At 41.9% G+C, this 21,570-nt stretch overlaps 1 protein-coding gene across 1 annotated transcript; it reads right to left on the minus strand.

Annotated features, from left to right (window-relative positions):
* Positions 1–1,936: 1,936 nt before the first annotated feature.
* On the minus strand, positions 1,937–21,570 carry LOC119457697 (ankyrin repeat and SOCS box protein 3). The gene is made up of 9 exons (XM_037719344.2): positions 21,094–21,570; positions 20,097–20,261; positions 19,284–19,550; positions 17,890–18,067; positions 16,640–16,792; positions 12,527–12,753; positions 10,167–10,371; positions 7,316–7,491; positions 1,937–2,207 (listed from the first exon to the last, which is right to left on the minus strand). The coding sequence occupies exons 1-9, from the start codon at positions 21,290–21,292 to the stop codon at positions 2,050–2,052; spliced, it is 1,728 nt and encodes a 575-aa protein (XP_037575272.1). The 5' UTR covers positions 21,293–21,570; the 3' UTR covers positions 1,937–2,049.

A 21,570-nucleotide genomic window follows, 5' to 3' on the forward strand; every position in this document is an offset into this window, starting at 1 on the left:
GCGCTCGCTTTCCTCTCCCAGCTTGGCGGCCTCGCACTAATAGTCTCGCTGATTTCACAGACGGGGCACGTACGCTTGCGCGTAAAAGATGCTCGTAATGCTTTATACACAAACCGATCCGTCATATTGTTCTGTTCATGAAAGGGTCAAGGCAATAACTTACAGAAACCACCTGCTATAAAGATGAAATAACTCTCCTGTTTCCTGGAAGAAAACTGGAAAGCAAAGCTTTCTATGCAATACAAGATTGCCATCATCACATTACTGAAAACGCCATTGGTATTTAGGACAACTTCATTATTTGTTTAGCTTCAGAGGAAAAAAAGCACTTAATTCTATTCGAGATACATTCTATCGATAATTTCCAGACCTTAGTATACAAACTGAGTTATCTGTGCTGTGCATTGGTGTTCCAATGAGTAGAGCATGCTATACATCTTGATTCCTAGGTAATTAAGTTAATGAGAGCCAGCAATATTCTTCTTGTTACGTATAAGAAAAATTTCAAATCTAAAGCAAATCTCAAGATCTAAAGCAAATCTCGGTGAAATAAAACAAATCTTAAATATGCGAGTAGCCTCCCAAGCATCTGCAGCACTGCATTTTCTTGTGGAAAATTCGTAAGCGTTAAACTTCGTGATAAATTTTCTGATGTTTGATATTAGATTCAAAATCTACTATTCGGTATTTGCACACCCCTAGTATATATGATTTTTTAAAATATTTCATGATGATAATTGTGTGCAATTAGACAAGCGAGATAAGTTTCCTTCCCGCAAGCGAGTAATAGGCATAAAACATTAGGACTACGCCACTCGGGGAAAGAGAGAGAAAACTTGGTCGCTCATTGGATTGAGTAATTGGCCTCAGTCCGGGTCGCCTCTGTCGGCGTACTTGTAGGCGGATAAGGTGTACACAGCCAGGTATTCTTGCGTTTGGAATGTGGTGGCCATAGTTGGCCACCCAACTCTGCCCACCCAGAGTTGGGCAGTAGGGATGGGGAGGCAAAATAAGGTTGTCTAGGAGATTGAGGGTGGCATATCCATAGAATATGATAGGTTTTCGGGCGGTTGCCGCAGTGTATTATGGAGCCATACTTTGCCAGCTAAATGGCAATCATTTACAATCTCTGAAGTGTCTGTGCATGTGAAGCAGCTGCTTATTTGTTCTTTATGCTCCATTAGTGCTTTTTTTAAACGTTTCATAACGTGCAGTGTAATGGCAGAAACTAGGGATACTAGGATGTTAACATCATTTTACATTAATTGTGAGAACGGGTGCTCATTATTAAAAACGTATTCAATTTGTATTCGATTTCGTCTCAATTACTATTCGCACACCCAAAGCTTTTTCCCACGCAATGCGGTGTGAGGAAACCCAACTAACATCCAATTACTTTGCTGGGGCTTGGATTGTCAGCAGCGTAAGCAATGCAGTGGCAAGCAAAGTTTTCTTTGAAAGCAAGGCTTTCTTTGCCTCTTATCCCGGCTTTGATGGGGGTCTTACTGAGTAGACAGGCAACTTGGGATACTGGTTACGTGCTACTGGATATGTGCCTGAATAGACAAGCACAAGAGGCAAGTGAAGTGCGGAAGCAAAGTGGGACGAGAATGTGCAGTGAGCGAGAAGCGTTAAGCTGCAGAAAAGTGAAGTATGTAAAATTCAGGCATTGGCATGCACATGCATGCTATGCAGCCACTTGCGCAGGACCACTCAGCAGAGGCATTTCAACTTCAATGGAGACTGCGAGAAATAGGCATGATCAGAAGTAAGACATACCATACTGAAGTGCATTACTTCATTCAATAATTTAATTCATCAGTGAGCCATTACTGCCCCACGAAAGTAATTTAGCAATGAACAGCTGAACGATGCACTATAGCAAGATCATTTGCATCAAAGAGAGCTCAGAACACTTTGTAAAAAGAAAAAAAGGTTCATGTGCACAATGACATTTATTATACACTTTTAAATGCAATCTTACATATATATATATTAATTAAAACATAAAATATAGAATATAGCAGAATGAACGGCTGCTTGTGCCAGTCAGCCAATGTTTCCAAGGTCCTTGTACAAAATAAAACTCCGAATGGCTGGTGGAATGTTTGTCTTTGGAATAAGTTCCTCGAAGTAGTGGCCATGGATGCTGTGCAGCCACTTGCGCAGGACCACTCGGCAGAGGCATTTCAACTTCAAAGGAGACTCTGCGAAAATAGCCATGATCAGAAATTAGACGTACAATACTGAAGTGCACGTGTATTATAAAAAAAGGTACAGTCTTGTACATAATGCGGACGCTGATATTATGTGCCATAGGTCTCGCACTGTTTCGTCTGGAGGAAAAGTTTTGAGATGCGTAGTAACAGGTACAAAGCGCTTGAAAAGAAAAAAGGGGGGGGGGGGGATTTTTTTAATAGGATGTTTTGTTTTATACGCTCACTTCCCAAAAAAGCAGTCACACTATCAAAGCACACACTAGGACACATTAAAAAATTCTAATTCTTTCTCTAATGAAGAGAAGGATGAAGTGCTCACACATTCAGTGGCCAAACTTGCAATGTTCGCTGCTTCTATAATTAGTTTTGTTAGTTGATCTCTACGTGTCAATAAAACCATGCAGAACTGCAAACTAACAAGACTGACAACAAAAAGTGAAAAAATTATGCAGATCACATGCACTGTGGCAATTGATTCAACGCAAAGCATTTTGCAGGTAGCCATCCAGCATCGTCTGGCGTTCTTCAAAGATTTACCAGAAGGACCAACTTGTTAGTGTAAAGCAAGCAATTGTGTGTGTGACAACAGCGGCGAGATGATGACGACGGCTACAATAGTATGACAGCAACAGCATGACTATTTTTTTTTTACTCTAGCAAAGAAACGTCACAACCCATTCCGTTATGACCTGGGTCGTATGACGGCAGCACTATGTTGTGAAACACCTTCTTAGCGTTATCTGCTAAAAGGAGAGCTCTGGGCAATGTGGGCAAATCTTAAAGCACTAGCTGCAACAAGGCAACGGGCAGGAGAAACCGGCACGCTCCTGCTTGTGATGCACAGGAAAGACAGTGGTAAGTCTGTGGCCGAATGGAAACTGGGTGCGCCTGACGTCTGAAAGAGCTATATTTGGCGTTGGCATGAAAGAATAATGCGAGAAATCGCAGTCTCATGGTTAGCGCATCGGGCTGCTGTGCTGGAAGATCGAGGTTTGATCTCACAATCACACACATACATTTTATTGAAGACGCCCGACCTATCCACTCACCACAAGGTGAGTGCAGGGCAGCAGCCAACGCCATCAAGTAAGCACAAAAGTAAAGAAAGTTTGGCTTTAAAAAAAGTTGGAGGACACTTAAGCTTCGCCTTTAAGAGTAGAACGCGATGACATTCAAAGATCCCCAACTGCTTCTCACGCCTGCCGGCAGCCACAGCTTTATTTTTATTTTTTCACCTTCGCCTCCGCACGCCATGGCTGCACGGAAGCAAACGGAATCTGGATGGTTTTGTTGCAAGGAACTGAGCGGGCCGCGCCGCTTTATGAATGGTAGAAACGCTGAAAAAGGGGTTTGTGTTTGAGTTTCTGCGTGACAGAATTATGTTTTATTTTACGTTCAAATTACAATCCAACGCTATCATGTCTGTAGGTCGTGTTTTAAGTTGTACTTTAAAATTTTTCTGATGCATCTTACTTTGAGAAATTCAATTAGTTCAATATCACCTTTGCACCACGCGGAGGGCCTGCATGGTTGTGGTTCGTAATGATTTTTTGCCAAACTACAGTCGCCGCCGACACTGGAATTTTTTGCGACATGGGGCCCTTAATCGCGTTAAAACATTTACTTGACATCCCAGCCCCGCGAAAGTAGATGTCCAGCGAAGCTACTGAAAACCACCGCAACTGCTGAGGCGGGCATGCAATGCAATGCCACAGGAGAATGCGGACGTGCAGACTTCCCCTGTGCTGAAATTCCACGGCAATACGACCAGCGACAGCATGCCGCCGGTGGTCGTATTGCTGTTTCTTTTCCCTTTGCCACTCCTAATCTTCATGCTGCTCCTCGGGAGTCCTAACTACGCATTGCCTACCCATAGCAGTGCTGCAACAACAATGAAATCAGTTGGTAGGCTGGTTCTTTAACACATGACAGGCTAGTGACGTCACTCCCCACGTCGCAAGCTGATGTGATGGCGCCGCGGCAGCTTGTGCAACAGTAATCTTTACCGGGAAGTGTATGCGGGGAATGCTACGTGCTTCACATTGTTATCAGGAGCACCTTATCATCAACAATGTCCCTCGAAATGTGACCTCGAAATCGTCTGGGCTACATTTAACATTCATCACCAGAAGGCAGTTATAGGCGTATGCTACCGATCTCCTTCTTCCTAACCCACATTCATTAGCGAATTGCATGATGTAATTAATAACATCACGCTTTCCATCGTCACCCCTTTATTTATTAGGTGACTTTAACCTTCTGAACATTAAATGGAACACTCAACCTCCTTCATTACTGCCTTTTTCATCTCAGGCCAAAGAATTTTTAGATTTATGTTCCACTCTTTCCATTTTGCAAGTAGTCACTCAACCTACTCGGAATACTGCTAGTATCTCAAACACTCTCGACCTAGTACTTACTACTGAACGCAAACTAACTTCCAACATTACCTTCCTTCCGCCTTTAAGTGACCATTCTGCTATGCATTTTACCATTAGTGCCAACCATCCGAAAGATATCAGGAAGAAGAAACCAATACTCGACTATAGGAGAGCAAACTTCGAGGCCATCAATAGCGAGTTATGCACGTTTCTTGACCCATTCCTGACTAACTTTGATGACCGTTCTGTGCAAACTAATTGGGACATGTTTACTCATAAAGTTAATGAACTAATGAATAAATATGTTCCGAACCGTACCTTAACTTCCAACCCACAAGCCCCCTGGTATAATACTCGCATTAAACATCTTTCTAACCGTAAAAAGTGCATCTACCGCTCAGCTAAGTTGTCCTCGAGTGCTTCTCGTTGGTCAGCATACAAGGCGGCTTCTAACGAATATATTCAAGCGTTAAAACTTGCTAAACATAATTTCCTTACTGTTACTCTTCCATCTATTCTTAAAACTAGCATTAAAAATTTTTGGAAAATAATTAGACCTGTTTCTGATAACTTAATCCTATTAGACGACTCTACTGGGCAGCCTGTTCCTAAAAATGGTGCTGCAACTCACCTTAACGAAGCCTTCAGAAAATGTTTTTCGGGAGTTCTTAATAAGCAACTTCCCGAGTTCCGTAACTATGATTATCCAGTCATGTTCCCAGTAATAGTTCATATATATAGGGTTGCTAAACTTATTGACAAACTCAACTACAATTCTTCACCTGGCTTGGACTCAATTAACACTAAGTTCTTAAAAAACACTTCCGCGTACCAGTTTCTGTTATACTAACCAATATTTTCCAACAGTCACTTATCATTACCTTATCAGTGGAAGGTTGGGAAGGTGGTCCCGCTTCACAAATCTGGTAACAAAAACATAGCAACCAACTATCGCCCCATTTCACTTACCAGTACGTGCCGCAAACTACTCGAACACATTGTATTCAAAAACCTCGTCGACTTTCTTGAAGATAACACATTTTTTTCACCTGCACAACATGGCTTTAGGAAATCATACTCATGCGAGACTCAACTCGTATCCTTCACTCATCAGTTGCATCGAATTGTTGATTGTTCATCATGCGCTGACTGTATTTTTTTAGACTTCTCAAAAGCTTTCAATAAGGTCTGTCACAAACTTCTAATCCACAAACTAACCCATTTGAATATTTATGGTAATCTTTTAATATGAATCGAATGTTTTCTTGTTCATCGCTCACAATACATCACTGCTAACGGCTGCAATTCACCGATGTGTTCTGTTGCTTCCGGAGTGCCCCAAGGATCGGTTCCCGGTCCTTTGTTGTTCTTAATATATATTAACGACCTTCCTTCGCAAGTAAGTTCTAACATTCATCTCTTCGCTGATGATTGTGTTATCGTTAGAGAAATAACTGCAGATTGTGATACTAACCGTCTTCAATCTGACCTTGATATAATATCTAACTGGTGCAGTTTATGGCTAATGGAATTAAATGTTAACAAGTGTAAAGCTATGCATGTATCTAGGACACCTAACATCTCTCAAGTATACTATTTAAATAACCTTCCTTTAGAACAGGTAACTTCGTACAAATACTTAGGAATTCATATCACATACAACCTTACCTGGGCAACCCACATTAATAACATAGTGAACAATGCTAACCGCGCTCTTGGTTACTTAAGGCGAAACTTTTTTAAGGCTCCACACTCTTTGAAATTATTGCTTTATAAAACCTTAATACGCCCGAAATTAGAATATGCTACATCAGTCTGGGACCCTAATAACTTAAACTTAATTAACGCATTAGAATTAGTTCAGAATAACACTGTTAGTTTTATTCTTTCGAATTACAACAGAACTGCCAGCGTAACAGCCATGAAAACTAACCTTTCTCTTCCATCTCTTGCAGCTCGATGTAAAGTTTCCCGTTCATCATTATTTCACAAAATTTTTCACCATACAACACTGCATGATGTATTCATTCATATTCCACACTATGTATCTTGTTGCATCGATCATTCTTACAAGGTTCACGTCCCTTCTTGCAGCACAAATACATTTTCCCTGTCATTCGTACCTCGGACGTCACCAGAGTGGAACCACCTTCCCGTAAACATTGTATCCATCAGCGATAATTCCTTGTTTCATGATGCCTTAACCAACATTACTTGCTAGAATGCGGTTTCATGTACTTGTATATCTTGTCTTTTTTTATTGTAATACCTTTTTTTTCATTGTTCATTGTATTCCTACTGAATTATTTGTCAAATTGTATTTTTATGTTGTACTTGTTTCTCTTGTAATACTTACTGTTTGAAATTACTGTTTGTTTGAAATTATTATTAATTAATTAATTAATGAAAAAAAAATGAAAATGTAGTTTGGATGCTTGTTATGTGCTTGTTCTTTATTGAAACGAATACTGTGCTGTATGTTGCATGCGTGATACCAAAGGATGTATGAACTTTTCACTTCAATCGTTGAAGGTATTTTTTTTTTATTTTTTTTTTAATCGTTGAAGGTTTTTTTTATTTTCGTGAGGACGACGCCGAGAAAAATCCCGACCAACTAGAGGCTAACAGCTTGACTGTAAAATGAAGTTGAATAGAAAATATCTGCGTGCATGCAACTGCACAAGCACAAACAAACCAATTCCTCGCAATACTCACCTAAGGATTCTACCACAGCTGACCACTGTTCCTGGTTTAGCGGACACCATCGAGGACCAATTCTGATGCAACTCTTCACAAGGTTCTGTAGTAACGATGGACTTGTCACAAAGTACCGAATTGTTTTGAGAACATTTAATGCATGTTGCTCATTCTTCTTATAGTAAAAAATGCAGCTGGAAAGAAAAATCAAAGCCATTACAAATGGCAGCACCATGGATGAAGTGCGTAAACAATATTACAAAAATTGAATGCATAAGCAATGAGAACTGTCATGAATTTCATTAGCATTCCAATACCAACTGCTTTTGTTTCATGCCTTTTATTCCTTGGTGTGCTTAGGCAGTGGTTCATCTGCATTGTGCCTTGCCATCATGGGAACGAGAAGTCTGGGTACAGACACTGTACTATATAACCCAACATCGCTACTGTGGCAAACACAATGACAAAAAAGCTAATCAACAGTAGTACTAGCACCAACCGTAAAAAATTAGTCATCGTCTTTATACATTACATACCTTACTTTGTTATAGAAGTATTTTGGAATTGTGCTAGAAAAAATTATGCTTTGTTTCTTTTTAATGCATCAGGCTCAAACACTGAAAGAATTCCAACCATAAACCTTACACGATTATTGCTTCCAAAAGTGTGTTTCGCAATCTCACGGCAGGCTGCACCAAAATCAGCTGGGTTACGGAAGATGGCTTGGAAATTTCCATTAGTAATACAGAAATGTAAAATGACTGTGCCATTGATGGCACCAAAATACAGGCTGTAGCTGAACATCAATAAACAAATAAAAACAGTGCACTATCACTTTGAGAGATTCTGCTTTAATTGGTGCTTGCTTCCTTTCTTGTTGGCTAAATTTCGACCCAAGCTCACTATACATTACTAACAGCAAAGCAAAATTTTGGCAACATTCATTCCATCTATACATTACTAACGGCAATGCAAAATTTTAGCAACATTTCTTCCATTACTACATATCCACTGAAGTAGAACGGCCTGCGGCAGGGCAAAAGACTGGGATCTTATGGTGCTTTATATTCAAGCCTATCAAGTTATATCCTTAATGGGTCCTGAGGTAACAGTTTTTTAAAGGCCGACTGCAACAAATTTTGGACAGTGTAAAAAGCCTAATTTCTGGCAGCCTAATTTCTGGGAACTGCGCCTAGCAGCACTGACCTGGGTGCCCGGGGATCTAGGCGCGAAAGCGAGACGAGCACGCATGCACAGTTCTGGGATCTGTGTTACGTCTGCTTAGTGCCTGCAGCATCTGTTGATTTACTATTCAGAGGCTATTAATTACATAAGTAGGTGATCACATGCCCTAAGCCTTTGTCAAGGTCACTTATATTGTGTATAATACTAGTTCATGACAATTGTAGCCAAAGTAAAATGTTATTGCGGTTGACTCAATGCACTGAGGACTACCTTGTGCACTCTTTCATATGTGGACTTCCTGCACATACTGAGCTTGCAAAGTTTTGTGGTGAACAGCAACAGAGGCAGCATGGCACTGTTGGAGAGGGGACCTGACTTTGTTAGCTGGTGTCCCTTGCAGGAAGTAAGGAGATTTTAAGAGGAAGCTTTAGGCTCGGGGGCTTTTATCTAAATACATGAAAATGGAGAAATCGTTTTTATTGGCAACCACTGCATCCAATTTGACGACGTCTGTTACATTTAAAATAAAAAGTTCATACCTAGTCACTGCAGGAAGCACAGGCTTTATTTAGGCTGCCGATATTTTGATCAATTCGCTGGAAATTTCACACATGAGACTATCAAGGTTAGAACCCCGACTCAGCAAGGAAAAACAACATCACAATTCTGCAAATTGTCTCTAACAATACATCTAAAGCGGACAAAGTTGGTGTATTATACACTGCTCTGAAATATACCACTAATCTGTGAGTAGGACTTTTGCAAAATCCTTGTGAACATTGTAACAAATTCACATAAGCTGTACATCCACATATCGAATCTGTCCACTTTAGATGCTCCAATGAATGCAGTGTACATAATTGCGATAACTGCAGGGTTACAGATTTGTTAACTTTGCACTTCTATTTTTTTTTTTAATAACAGATTTTCGGCAATACCTGTAAAGAAAATTTGAGGCCTTCAATCAAAATTACGCTTCATACAGTCGTTAGAATTTAACTTTGTCTTTCAAATGCAACATATTTCATTCAAATTAGTCCAGGGTTTGGCTCATAAAATCATTCCTGCGCTTTACAGGTATTTGAATAGGCAGCATCAGAGTTGGCCCTGAGCTAAAGCTTCCTCTTAGGCACAGAAGATGAACAGAATGAATTAACAAGTTAAATGAAGCCACTTTATAAACGAGACCAATTACATTTATTGCACTAACTCCATGAGTCTCATGTCTCCAAGACTGCTATGAGGCTTCTCCAAGACCCTTGTGTGAAAGCCACAAGAACTTAACCGAGAAAGCATCCATGCTGTACTCACTGTATCAATGTGTCTTTCAAGTATTTCTTGGTACATTGCTGCAAAGCAATCTTCCAAGTTTTTTACTACTCCGTGTGAATGTCGCTTCCACTTACCAAGTCTTTTGGCTGTGGCAGTTGCATGCAATGCATGTTCACATTGCAATATTAATATGTACTGCCATATTTATATGACCCAGCCCCTGTACTGCAGCCATGATCACATTACATTTGCAAGAGTATGGAAATCGCTTCCTTCTACACTGCATTCCAGACCCCCCTACTATAAGTAGAGCGCAAATTTCCCTCATGTGAAGCCTGGCCCCATGTCACGTTCAACCACTTGGCGTGGCGTGAAATCCTTGCATCAAATGTCACCAAACAGAACTTCATACCTTGCCAACTTGAGATTGCTGGCTTCATCACAAAAACCGACTGCTGGGTCGAGCCCCATTCGCAAGACTCGAACAAGCCTGTTCTGATCACTCACAGCCACTTGAAGGCATGGGTTCCCACAACTGACAGTGTGGTTTAGACGATTCAGGTCGCCTCCGGAAGCGACGAGAAGCCTCATGAGTTGCTCATTTGGGACTAGGAGCGCTGTGAATAGATCACCATCATCAACCACTTAAAGACCAAGTGCAACAAAGTAACACTTTGGCTAAATTGGCTATAAAGAAGTAGTATATGCTACTGAAGAAACATAGGCAAAGCTACAGGGCCGGTAATTGTCTGATTGTATCACTAACAGCCTTTAAATAGCACCTAAGCAGACGACGTTTGGACCTGGCGGTTAGTGGATATGATAGAAATTCCAGGCCAAGGCCTGCGAAATTTTCAGCATGCTGAGAGCACCATTTAGGCTTGGAGCTAATGTCAAGAATCTGCCATGTTCTCAACTTTCTGGATTCTGCACTATTTCCACCATTCCCTCACCACACTCGACAATGTTTGTCTACTGTACCAAACCCCACAAGGCCAGCTGTTGGCACTAGTGATGTTCAAGCCCTCACCCCTTGATACTTCACAGATTACAATACCAAACATTCCATTCTCTCCTAAAGTAAGAGGCAAACTTGTGCCAACACTAGGAGGTCTTGATTGTTCATGCCTGTAGTGCATGGCCATGCTATGTTCATTGCAGCTGAATGAACTATGGACATTGCAGCTGAATTGCAGCTATGGCTCCTGCTAGTGGCATTTGTGAGGGAACTATTTCTTGAAGCACTGAGTGATAAATGGCAGGCGCATCAAACTCTTGGGGGGAAGAGCCATTGCTGTACTCTTGACTTGTCCCTGACTCTAAAAGAAAATTGTTGATTCCTAGTAAAAGTGTTTCAATCTATGGCTGAGCTGGGCTTATTACCATAACCTGATACAAACACTGCGATACAGGAAGGGTACAGTGATTGAAGGATAAATTTGAAAGCAGTTTTGAATGTCATGTGAGAACAAATTCACTCTAACAAGTCACAAATCAGGTGCACGAATAAAGTGCTTTCACTGCAAGTTCAAATTTGTGTCAACAGGATGTTGCACAACATTGAATAAGAAATTAGTAAAAATTGCTGTAATGTTGTGTCTGAACCCAACAAAAGCTCCTTCAAGCACTATTTCATGTGCATTTTTTAAAAGGCATGAAACCAAACTGAAAACTTTCACAATATTTAAAAATGTTTAACCATTCGGATGCTGCATTACGTTAGTGATACACTTGGCTGCAGTGTTACAAAATCTGTGGGACAAAGTGCATAATACACAGAATATGCACAAAGTGCATATTCTGTGTATTATTGTGCAGTCCTGTGCACAATAATACACAGGGCTGTACTTTGTGACAATTCTTCTAATTTTCAATTCTTTTTGCTCTTTGCCACTGGCTCGCATAAAGCAGAGCCCCTGACCTTGCTGCCAACGGATAATAAGAAATTAATATAATCAGAGGAAAGAAATCCTAATAAAGTACAGACCCTGAGCTACTTTTTCTCCCAAACTTAGTTTTGTGCTGCATCAAATGTAATGTACATTCAAACCTCGATCTAACGAAGTTGTACTTGTAGCGAAAAAACTTCATTATATCGAGAATTTCGTTATATAGAGGTTTCGTTAATTCAGTAGAGCTACGATGGGGAAATAAAAATAGTTTGTTACATCGCGAATTTCGTTAAATCGAGGTTGGTTATATAGAGGTTTGACTGTAATCTGATGAAAAACTATGCAAGTGTTGCCAGCTTAATCACTTTAGAAACGCACTAGTTTATAATGTTTGGATTTTCTAAATGGACAGAAAGTATTTAACTAGCACTAAAATTGGATCACAGTATTGCCTTTTAACTGCTTCAGGGCCACCGAATGATGAGAACACTCTCGGCACAAAAACAAGTACATACTGAAACAAAGCTCTGACTTTTCTGTGTTTAAATATAAATATATCTGTGAATATCCAAGGCTCACTATTGCTCCACTGCCTTTTTTTTTTTTTTTTTAGATTTCAAGTTCAGGCTTTCGTTAATGTTGATATCTGTCTTCAGCAAGAGAAAGTACTTTGCACAAGCTGGCATTGAAGTACATGTGGTTGCTGTCCTAAACTGCTTTGGATGTAGCAGTCATAGGAATAAAAATATGTCCTACGAGAATGACCTTTTCTGTTATGCCAAAACCTTCATGACACCATATTACAATGTACCATCTCACACTACTACGACCCGCTCACTTAACTGATTCAACATGAGACATGACCACACTGTCAACATACCGCATGCAAGGGGGCTGACACACTTGTTGCTGATGTGATTTGGACTAGCGCCTGCTTCGAGGAGGATCTGGACGGAAGCCACGTCACTCTTCAACACCGCATATGACAGGGCAGAGTGGTACCGCGGGTGTGACTGACGAGGCAGCTGTTCTATCGGCTCCGTCACTCGTAGCAGGTAGGTATTGGGGTCGAAGCCAGCTTTGATCAACTCCTGCAGGCATTCGTGGCTGCGTGAGAATGAACACTAAGTGCCTTTTGTGAAGCTCTTTGCAAATGACTGTTGGATGAATGAAGTTAGCATGCCTCATATTGTTACCATACAATATTGTGATGACCTTAACAAGCCAGAATATGGGGATATTATTTATCAACTGGGCTCTCTTAAAAGGGAAAAGCTCTGTACTGAACATGAATGCCATATATTCTTGTGCAAGGGCAAACTTTTTTTTATTGATCTGGGCCCAAATTTCTTGGGTGTGGCCAATACATGGTTAAAAAGTGAATAAATTTGTACATGCTCTGAAAAAAGTTACGAGTGGCTCTGCTATCGCAAACACCACAGACCAGCAGAGCTGGGAAAAGCCTAGTAAAGTAGTGGCAAACCACAGACTTAGTCTAACTTTTGCTGGGCTTCCCCCATCTCTGCTGGTCTCTGGTGTTTTGCCATAGCAGAGCCACGCATAATTTTTGACATGCCAGTGCAAATTGAGAATGCTAAGATTAGCAATCTCTCTTCTAGAGAGTTGGCCTACACGAACTCTCAGCTTCCCTCAATCAAAACTCGGGATCTTCTATTCTGTGACGCTCGGTTTCAGCTTCCCTAGCTCTTGCTTCAGTCTTTCGGAAGCAACGAGTGTCAAGTTCTCTGGTCGAAACCTGCCGAGCCGCCGCCAGAGGCATCGTCTGCAGTCACAGACACCGGGAGTGTTTGGCACAAATGCGGGGAAACACGATCGGCGTCGGCAGCAGCTCTACATGTCCCACTACCACCTGCCTCACTCCTCCTCTCCACTTTGCATCCGCTATGCTGCGCGATGCTATTTTTATACTCTGCTTTCACTCTCTCTCAGCTCTCTCTCCCCCAGCTCGGCGAAGCTGCGGACGACGGAATGATCATTACAGGGAGGTTAAACTGACATGCTTGCCACCATGTGGAATGACATTGGGAAGCTTTTATATTAGTTTCGTTTGCTACTCAATTCATATCGTGGCTGGCATGTAACCGTGGCGCTGGACTAGCTAAAATTTGGTTCACTGCAAGCACACTGTTACAAGATGAAGTCATCCTTGGATGTGGACTCAACATCACACTGCACATAAGGTTGTATGATAAGGACACTACTGGAGATTTCACACAATACGATAGTGCCTGCGTACGTTTCAGCTGGTACGGGAAGGACAGAAGCTCACTGCACAAACGTGTACAGTATGTACGAAGCACAGAAACTATGGTTGCTGCCCCTAGTGGCCTAAATACGTTGTGCGAAGGCGTATGTACAACACCACAGGACAAGCCACAGGATGACAGGATACAAATTTCATTGGTGCTTATTACATAACTGCCGAAACAACCAAATAGGAAACCTATGTACTGCACCGGTACCGCACTGTTCAAAGGTGAAGATGTCCTCAGACAGTGCACTGCACGAGGTTTCATGGTGAAAAACACCCGAGGTTTTCGTGTGAAATGTGAACAGAATTTTGCAGTTGAACATGCATGCTTTTCAGGCAGATGGGAGTGACAGCGTACGCACAATGTGGCCCCACGCAGTGGCACACAGCTATCTACAAAAGACAGCACAGCTGAAAACTGCAACAACGCAAACTGCGGGGAATCGGGAAATGAATTTTGCAACGACGCCAATGGTCAAGTCGACGATCTTCCTGGCAAAAGATTTATCAGCTTCAATTACAACCGAACATCTGTGTACAGCCTTGACACCACGTGGAGACACAGTTGCACGGTCGCGCCTGACAGGATGCATGCATAGAAAATTGCGGTGGGGCCCATACATGAATAATTTTTTTCCTAAATATTTGAGCCCAAACATAGGGGTGCGGCCCATACAAGAGAATATACCATATCTGTCACTGGAATAGCTGGTCTTTCGTGATGACTAAAGGTAAATTAGCTAAACTTAATGCGTGCACACAATGTAGAAGACAAACACAAAATATACTTTTTATTGTTCATGCAAAGCAAACGATCAGTGCAAATATACCGATATGTACAAATAGGCATTATAGAGGCACTAAAAAGTGACACTAATCTAGTTTTCATTAATAACATATTCTTTCAGAAATCTATTCCCATTTTTTCGTTTCAAATACTAATTACCAGAGTGGAAAATTAAAAACGAACTTCCCTTGAATAAATTTTATTGCCTGACGGCAAGGCCAACATTTTAGTGTGACATCACAAATATCAAAGTATTTTCTCGCATCATTCTTGAGTGGGAAATGCTTTCACAACTTACTAGGTTGACTCTTTGGTTTCTTTGCAATAAAATGTAATCCTTCTATAATGTCCAGGGTAGATTGTCTTACTTTTTGCCAGTTACCATTTTTCACTGGATTATCGCAGTTATCGCTTGGAACAAGACACACCTACTCCATGAAATTTATTGAGTGTTGTGGCCTATTCCAAAGCAAAAGAAACTTGTCTAATCAGATTGCGCATGCGATGCGAATAATGTTATACATTTTCGAATGTTTGCGAGCATCAACTATTACTCTGGAAGGAACGAAGATACGTGTATAAATAGTAGATGGATTTGACCTGTGAAGTGCAGATTTGATTACAGACGACTGTGCTTGCTGCTATTGTGATTTCAGTGTTGCACATTTTTCTGGGCACAAGATCACCTAATAAATAACTATGCTATTAACCCACACTTATGGCAGTGTTTGGTTGTTCACCATCACAATGTGACAATATCAGTAAACGATTGCCTAGTTCTTTGCAGATGCTGTAAAAGCCTATGACATCAGAGAGATCTGGTGCCAGAAATGTAAAGTGGTGTCATAACCTATCTTCCACTTTCGCACTTTTTATTTTACCTTAACAAACCTCCACTCACAATACGCGTGACATTTTTAGTATTCCAGAAGCAGAATTTGCCAATTTATTTTAACCTTATGCTTCTCCTTAACAAAACCGTGTGGATGCAAGAGACATCATATAGATGCACAGCACATGGGCATATGACAAGATAAACTTTGACGAGTGTACACAAACTGATCCGGGTGCCATGTTTCATCAGTACAAATATCATATCTTTGTGTGTATAACCCACACCAAAAATTCCATAAATGGTAAATACTGTGTGCATTACACCCAAATACTGCCTTCACATATGGCCTCACGGCAACGAATACCAAACTGCTATGAGGCCAGGCCACATTCAACAGAGAATAGCAGTGAAGCAATGATAACTGAATATATAGAACAAAGTAGTTTCGGGAACTTTCCTTTTTGCTGATAACAATGCCAAGTTGCATTCAAAAAGAGTTGACCACTGTTGTGCGTGATATGTCAGGAAGGGCATTTGACAACTCAGAATATTACAAACAAGGTAGCATTACAATTATAATGAGAACTAACGATGCAGCCATAGTCATGGGGTTAAACTCAGGCATTTTAACATAGTATAATGCATGGTGAGAGTACAGTGATAGATGCTCGCGCAAAACCACCTGCGCATGTGGCAATATCTGCATGGATGTGCATCACAGCGGCAGAAAAGGGTGATGTGCTGCCCCGAAAAGTTAGTGGCGTGCATATGCTAGCATGGCTGCATTAATGCAGAAATTTTATTAAAACTTAAAAAGGCATAAATGTAATTCACTATATAACTCCACTGCAAAGGAGGAACAGCACTGTTTACACTACGCAATTAAAGAAAAAAAAATCTGAATACATTTAAAACACAGTTGTGGCACCAGTAAAAACAGGCGCCGTAAACTTTACCCCCCCCCCCATTCATAAGTTGTTTGCATTTCTAAAAATCATTTAGGAACCTACTGTGACTAGCCTTTTACAACAGGAAACAGGAATTCTTTACGAAGCATTGTCCATTTCAAAATCAACAGACTGAGTGTACACTAACATACCTGTTCCACTCTATGGCTATGTGGAGAGGTGAAATCATGGGCTCGGATTCATTGGCTTCATTGGCAGAGGCAGCACTTGCTCTCTGGAAGGGCTGCAGACAGTTTTCGAGGAGCCTCTTCATGTCCATGGCACCAAGCAGAAGCCTGAGACAGCTGTAAGCAAAATATGAAGGCCTGTGAGAGCACCGTCACAAAAGGAAGCCAGTGGCAAGAGAAGCTCGCTACGGACACAAAGCAAGGAACACTTGCCAGGCAAGACAAGGTGCTGTCGTGTTACTAGACAGTATAACGTGAAAATGGCAGCAGACAACGGCATGGAATTCAAGCCTGTACAATTGCCATGGCAACCATGGTAGTACAATTAATGTACTTTCTTTTCACATTATGCCGCCAAAGCTTGGCTAGTTTCCTGCACTGTTTGTAATGCTATGAGGCCAGGCCAGAGAGCAGAATTTCTGCTCCTGTTCATGATCCACTGCTCCGGAACACAAATACTCATTAATGATGGGACAAACAGGGCTGCTAATGTGGGCTTCAGCCTTGTGTGTTTTGGACAAGCACTTGAGAAAATTATAGGCTTCACATGTGCAGGCACCGGACAAGGCTTATTCGCAACCTTGTATGTATGCCCATTAAAAGTGAAGCACAGACAGTCACTGCCTCAGTGAATTCTGAACAAAACCAAGTCCCACAATTTCCTTTTTCTTACAATGCTTAATAGCAATATTTTTTTTTCTTTCGTGACTTCGGACAAGAGTAATGAGAATGTTCTCCACAGCCAGTGACATGATCAAACGGTTGTCACTTCAGTGAATTCAAGTGGTGCAGTACGATGAAGTGGTGGCAGCACGATTGTACATTCAACTTCGCAGATATGTAAATAAATTAATACCTCTTTCAAGAAATGACAAGAAAGAAAAAGAAAGAAAAGAGGATATGCTTTAGCAAGAGCACAAAACCCCTTTACATTAAACTGTGATACACAAGAAGATAGGAGAAGCCAAACAAGGACTCTTCACAATGAATCAATAAGTTGAATCCCTCCCTCCCACTTTACTTTCACATACCTGCGTGCAATGCTTTCATTTTCCTGTGCCCCCATCTGTGTTGTTGCATGCAGCACCTGGTGGCAATGTTATCAACGCCAAAAGCAAGCCCTCACATTTTATTCATGCAGACACATCTGAACATGCCTCTGGTTTTCAACAGATAAAAGAGTCAGCTGGATCCGAGTGCCTCAAAACACGTACAGAAGGCTGTTGGATTGAGCAGCAAGGTGCACTCCTGTGTTGTTGTCATTCGTTGTTCGGTTTGGATCGGCGCCGTAGCGGAGAAGCAGCTCCACACATTCATGGTGACCCTTCTGAGCTGCAATCATCAAGGGTGTCGCCTTATCCATAGCGCCACGATCAATGAGTGAATCCTCCCCTGAAGCAGGCAGAAGGCAAAGCACACACACATTGATAAAATAAAAGTCAATAAAAGGTGTTTTGCAGGTAGTTTTAGCCAAGCTGACAAAGAAAATAAAAGGAAGACCAGAAAGTGCACCTCGTTCCTCCCATTATCATCCCCTCATTGTGTCCCTCTTTCTTACCCTTCACTTACATAGAGTAGCAGGCCAGATGCTCCATTTTCTGGTCGACCTCTCTACATTTTCCAATCATTAAACTACTTCTTCTGTAGCTACATTAATTAAATGCAAGTGGAGTAGAAAGCAATGCTTGCACTGCCTTGTTCCCTGTTATCTGTGCAGAAGAAGCATGCCGGTTGTCTACCACCGTTACAATGAGCCTTTCAGACCCTTGCCATGGACGCATCAGTTATCACATCAGCCGGCGGCAAGAGTGCCATACAATGTTAAATGCCGAATAGAAAAGCTTCGTGAGATAGACTGCACATAGTGCACAACGAAACAGGCAGACAAAGGACCCGCAGTGACTGCATTTAGTGAAAATGCCCCCCCTGCAACTGTATGGGCCCCTAAACAACCTCTGACATTTTGAACACATTTTAAGTAAACACATGCATCATGTACAGAATACGGCAAAGACTGCAGCGCTATGTACCATAGGGAAGTCACAAGTTTAAAAAAAAGAAAAACAATCCCACGCTCCTTTCCTTCGCCCATCATGACACCAGGAGGTAGGTACGCTGCATGGTATCACCACTGTAAAGGCTATAAAGTGCTTGACCGACAATAGCACTAACGTGGCAAGAGCCAGCTTCCATTCAATCAGCATCATGTGGAGGGCAGTTAGAGGCGGGCAATGGAGGAGCCTTTCTTCAGGTGTGTTGACGCAACCTGTAGCTTTCACTGCACTGCATGCATTTTGTGAAAGTACGTGACAAGGAGGAGAGAGCGCCAGCGGGGAGAGCAGTGAAGGTGAGCGAGAATCTGTGGTGGCCGCATAATCATTCATCAAATGCTTGTAATGTCGCTATTACAACATCATTTAAAAAAATTCTTGCTGCTGAATGTTCACTGCAGACTGGTACACAGGTGCCACTACATAACAAATTTTCGAGCTCGCAGTGGTTAAGGGGCCCCTTTAAGTCCTCACATTAAAGAAATGCAGCACTGCCACATTGTGCAATAAAGTAATTAACCAAAAGAAAAAGCGATGTCAGGGGTAGATATACATACCTGCAGCTTTGGCAGTGCCAAGAAGAAACTCGAGGCAGGCAAGGTGGCCATGCTGGGCAGCAACAAAGATGGGTGTCATGCGGCACTCATCCCGTACGCCAAGCTTGGTGTGGCGCCCATGCTCAACGAGACACTTCAGGGTGGCTAGGTTACCGCGCTCGGCTGCTTCGTGCAGTGGGCACCAGAAGCCGCAGTCCCCCTTGTTCACCTCAGCCCCACCAATGCACAGAAGCTGCCTTACAACATCCGTCTCACCAGCACGGGTTGCTGCATAGGTCATCAATGGAGAAGGGGGGTTAGTGAGCAATGAATCAAATCATATCAATCAATATTGCTACACGCAACAACTGCTTCGCGTAACAATATTTCAGTTTATTTTGAGGAGTGAAAAAGGAAAAAGGCTGCAAAATGGCAGTTTGGCTAAGCCTGGACCTCCTACAGAACAGTGTGGCAGTATTGCATATTGCCACATTCTATAGGCGCAAATACAAAGTAACTTAGTGTAAGCTTAAGCAACTACATAGGGACCATAAAGAGAGATGAAAAATGAAAAATAAATTCAAAAGAAATACAGAATTAAAATGCACAAATTTTACAAAGGATAGCAACAAACTGCAAGGACCAGCATACAAAAAATGTTAAAGTGACATGTGTAACAAGAAAAAAACATTATGCTTTCTGATCTTAGCCTGTAAGTATAAAAAGAGCAAGAAAACATACATAAAAATACAAATAGCATGAGTATTAAAAAAAAAAAAAAAAAAACAAGCTAGAGTACAGTCTGTCAGTCCACAGTCACACAACAGAACTAACCTGCTAGCAGCGGTGAGTCACCCTCATGGTCAGTAATGTTGACGTCAGCTTTGCTCCCGAGCAGTCTGTTGACGATGTCCAGCAGTGTCTTTCCCTTCAGCCTCTTGCATGCAAGGAGCAGTGCTGTCTCACCCTCAAAGGTGCGCCAGTTGACATCCGTGTCAGCTTGAAATAAAAATAGGGGCAGTGTATTCAAGTTTACAGAATTAGTGGTTGAACACAAGTGCAAACATCTAGAAAGGGAACAGTGCCCTGACAGGCAAGAAAAGAGCAAACTCACAATGACTGCAGAATTGTATTGTCTTTTCTTAGATCTCTCTCTCTCTCTCACAAACCCACACACGCACGCACACAACCAACCAACCAAAACAAAAACCACTTTAACGTTTACAAGGTGACAGTGCAGTCGCGTCACTGCCATGTGTACACATGTCTACAGGAAATCTACTTCCTTTTTATTAATGCAGCCGCAGGATCAGCCAGAGAAACCTTAACAAGCGTACGTTCCATGCAAGCATTTCGGGCCTCATGAGCGCAAACGTCCATAATCACCTACATCAAAGATGTAAATCCAATTTTCTCGTTCTCTCTGAGCACTGGCGGTTCTTGAACTTTGATAGCTGTTGATGGCAACAGATAATGCGAAAGTGTGCGGCAAGTGAACACAGTTAATAAAGACAATGAGAACGATCTGCCGGTCCTTATTTGCGCGTTCTCAACACGCGAGCTTTGGCGTGCCCAGTGACTCTTTACAAGCGAGATACTGCAGTTGTGGTAGTTAACGATGCGTGTGCTTGTACACGTATATACTTACATTCGTGAGTTGTCACCTATGCTGGAACTTATGCGCCCCATCCCCATTCAATGATCGTGATGGTGTCACGAAAGGAAGAAGCTGTATGAGGGACCGGCCAAGATGAACACTACTGCAGTGTCGCGCCTTTCAATCAGCCTTTTGCGACAGGAAACAATCGGTGATATGTGGAGCACGCCTTACCGTGGTTAAGGAGGAGGTCAAGCACTTCGACGCTGCACCCCGCTGCGACCGCCTCGTGAAGCGGCCTCCAACCGCGGTTATCTTGCACGTCTACGGGCTTGCCGCTGTCAATCATTTCTTTCAACGCCACTACGTCCGAAGACACAACGGCGACGCTCACCGTAGACCGGGTGTTACTCCAAACTTCAGTGAAATCCATCGTACTTCTTCACTGGAATAAATGCACAGGCGTGGTCGAAAACGACCGCCGTGTTATTTAACAACTGACGAACATACGCTTGAGGAACACAACACTTGCCGCACTAATATTGAGGTGGACGTCCATTTTACTACTTGTGCGTATTTTCACGGCAAGTCAAGCAACAAACTAGCCAAGTCAAGTGAACTTTTAAATGAGATATAGGAAGATTTTACATATAATTTTGTTTGCTTTATACAAGCTTGAAGGACCAGCGCGGCTTCGAGAAATAGATCATT

This window comes from Dermacentor silvarum, chromosome 7 (genome assembly GCF_013339745.2).
Source record: "Dermacentor silvarum isolate Dsil-2018 chromosome 7, BIME_Dsil_1.4, whole genome shotgun sequence".
In the NCBI taxonomy this organism is placed as follows: Eukaryota; Metazoa; Arthropoda; class Arachnida; order Ixodida; family Ixodidae; genus Dermacentor; species Dermacentor silvarum.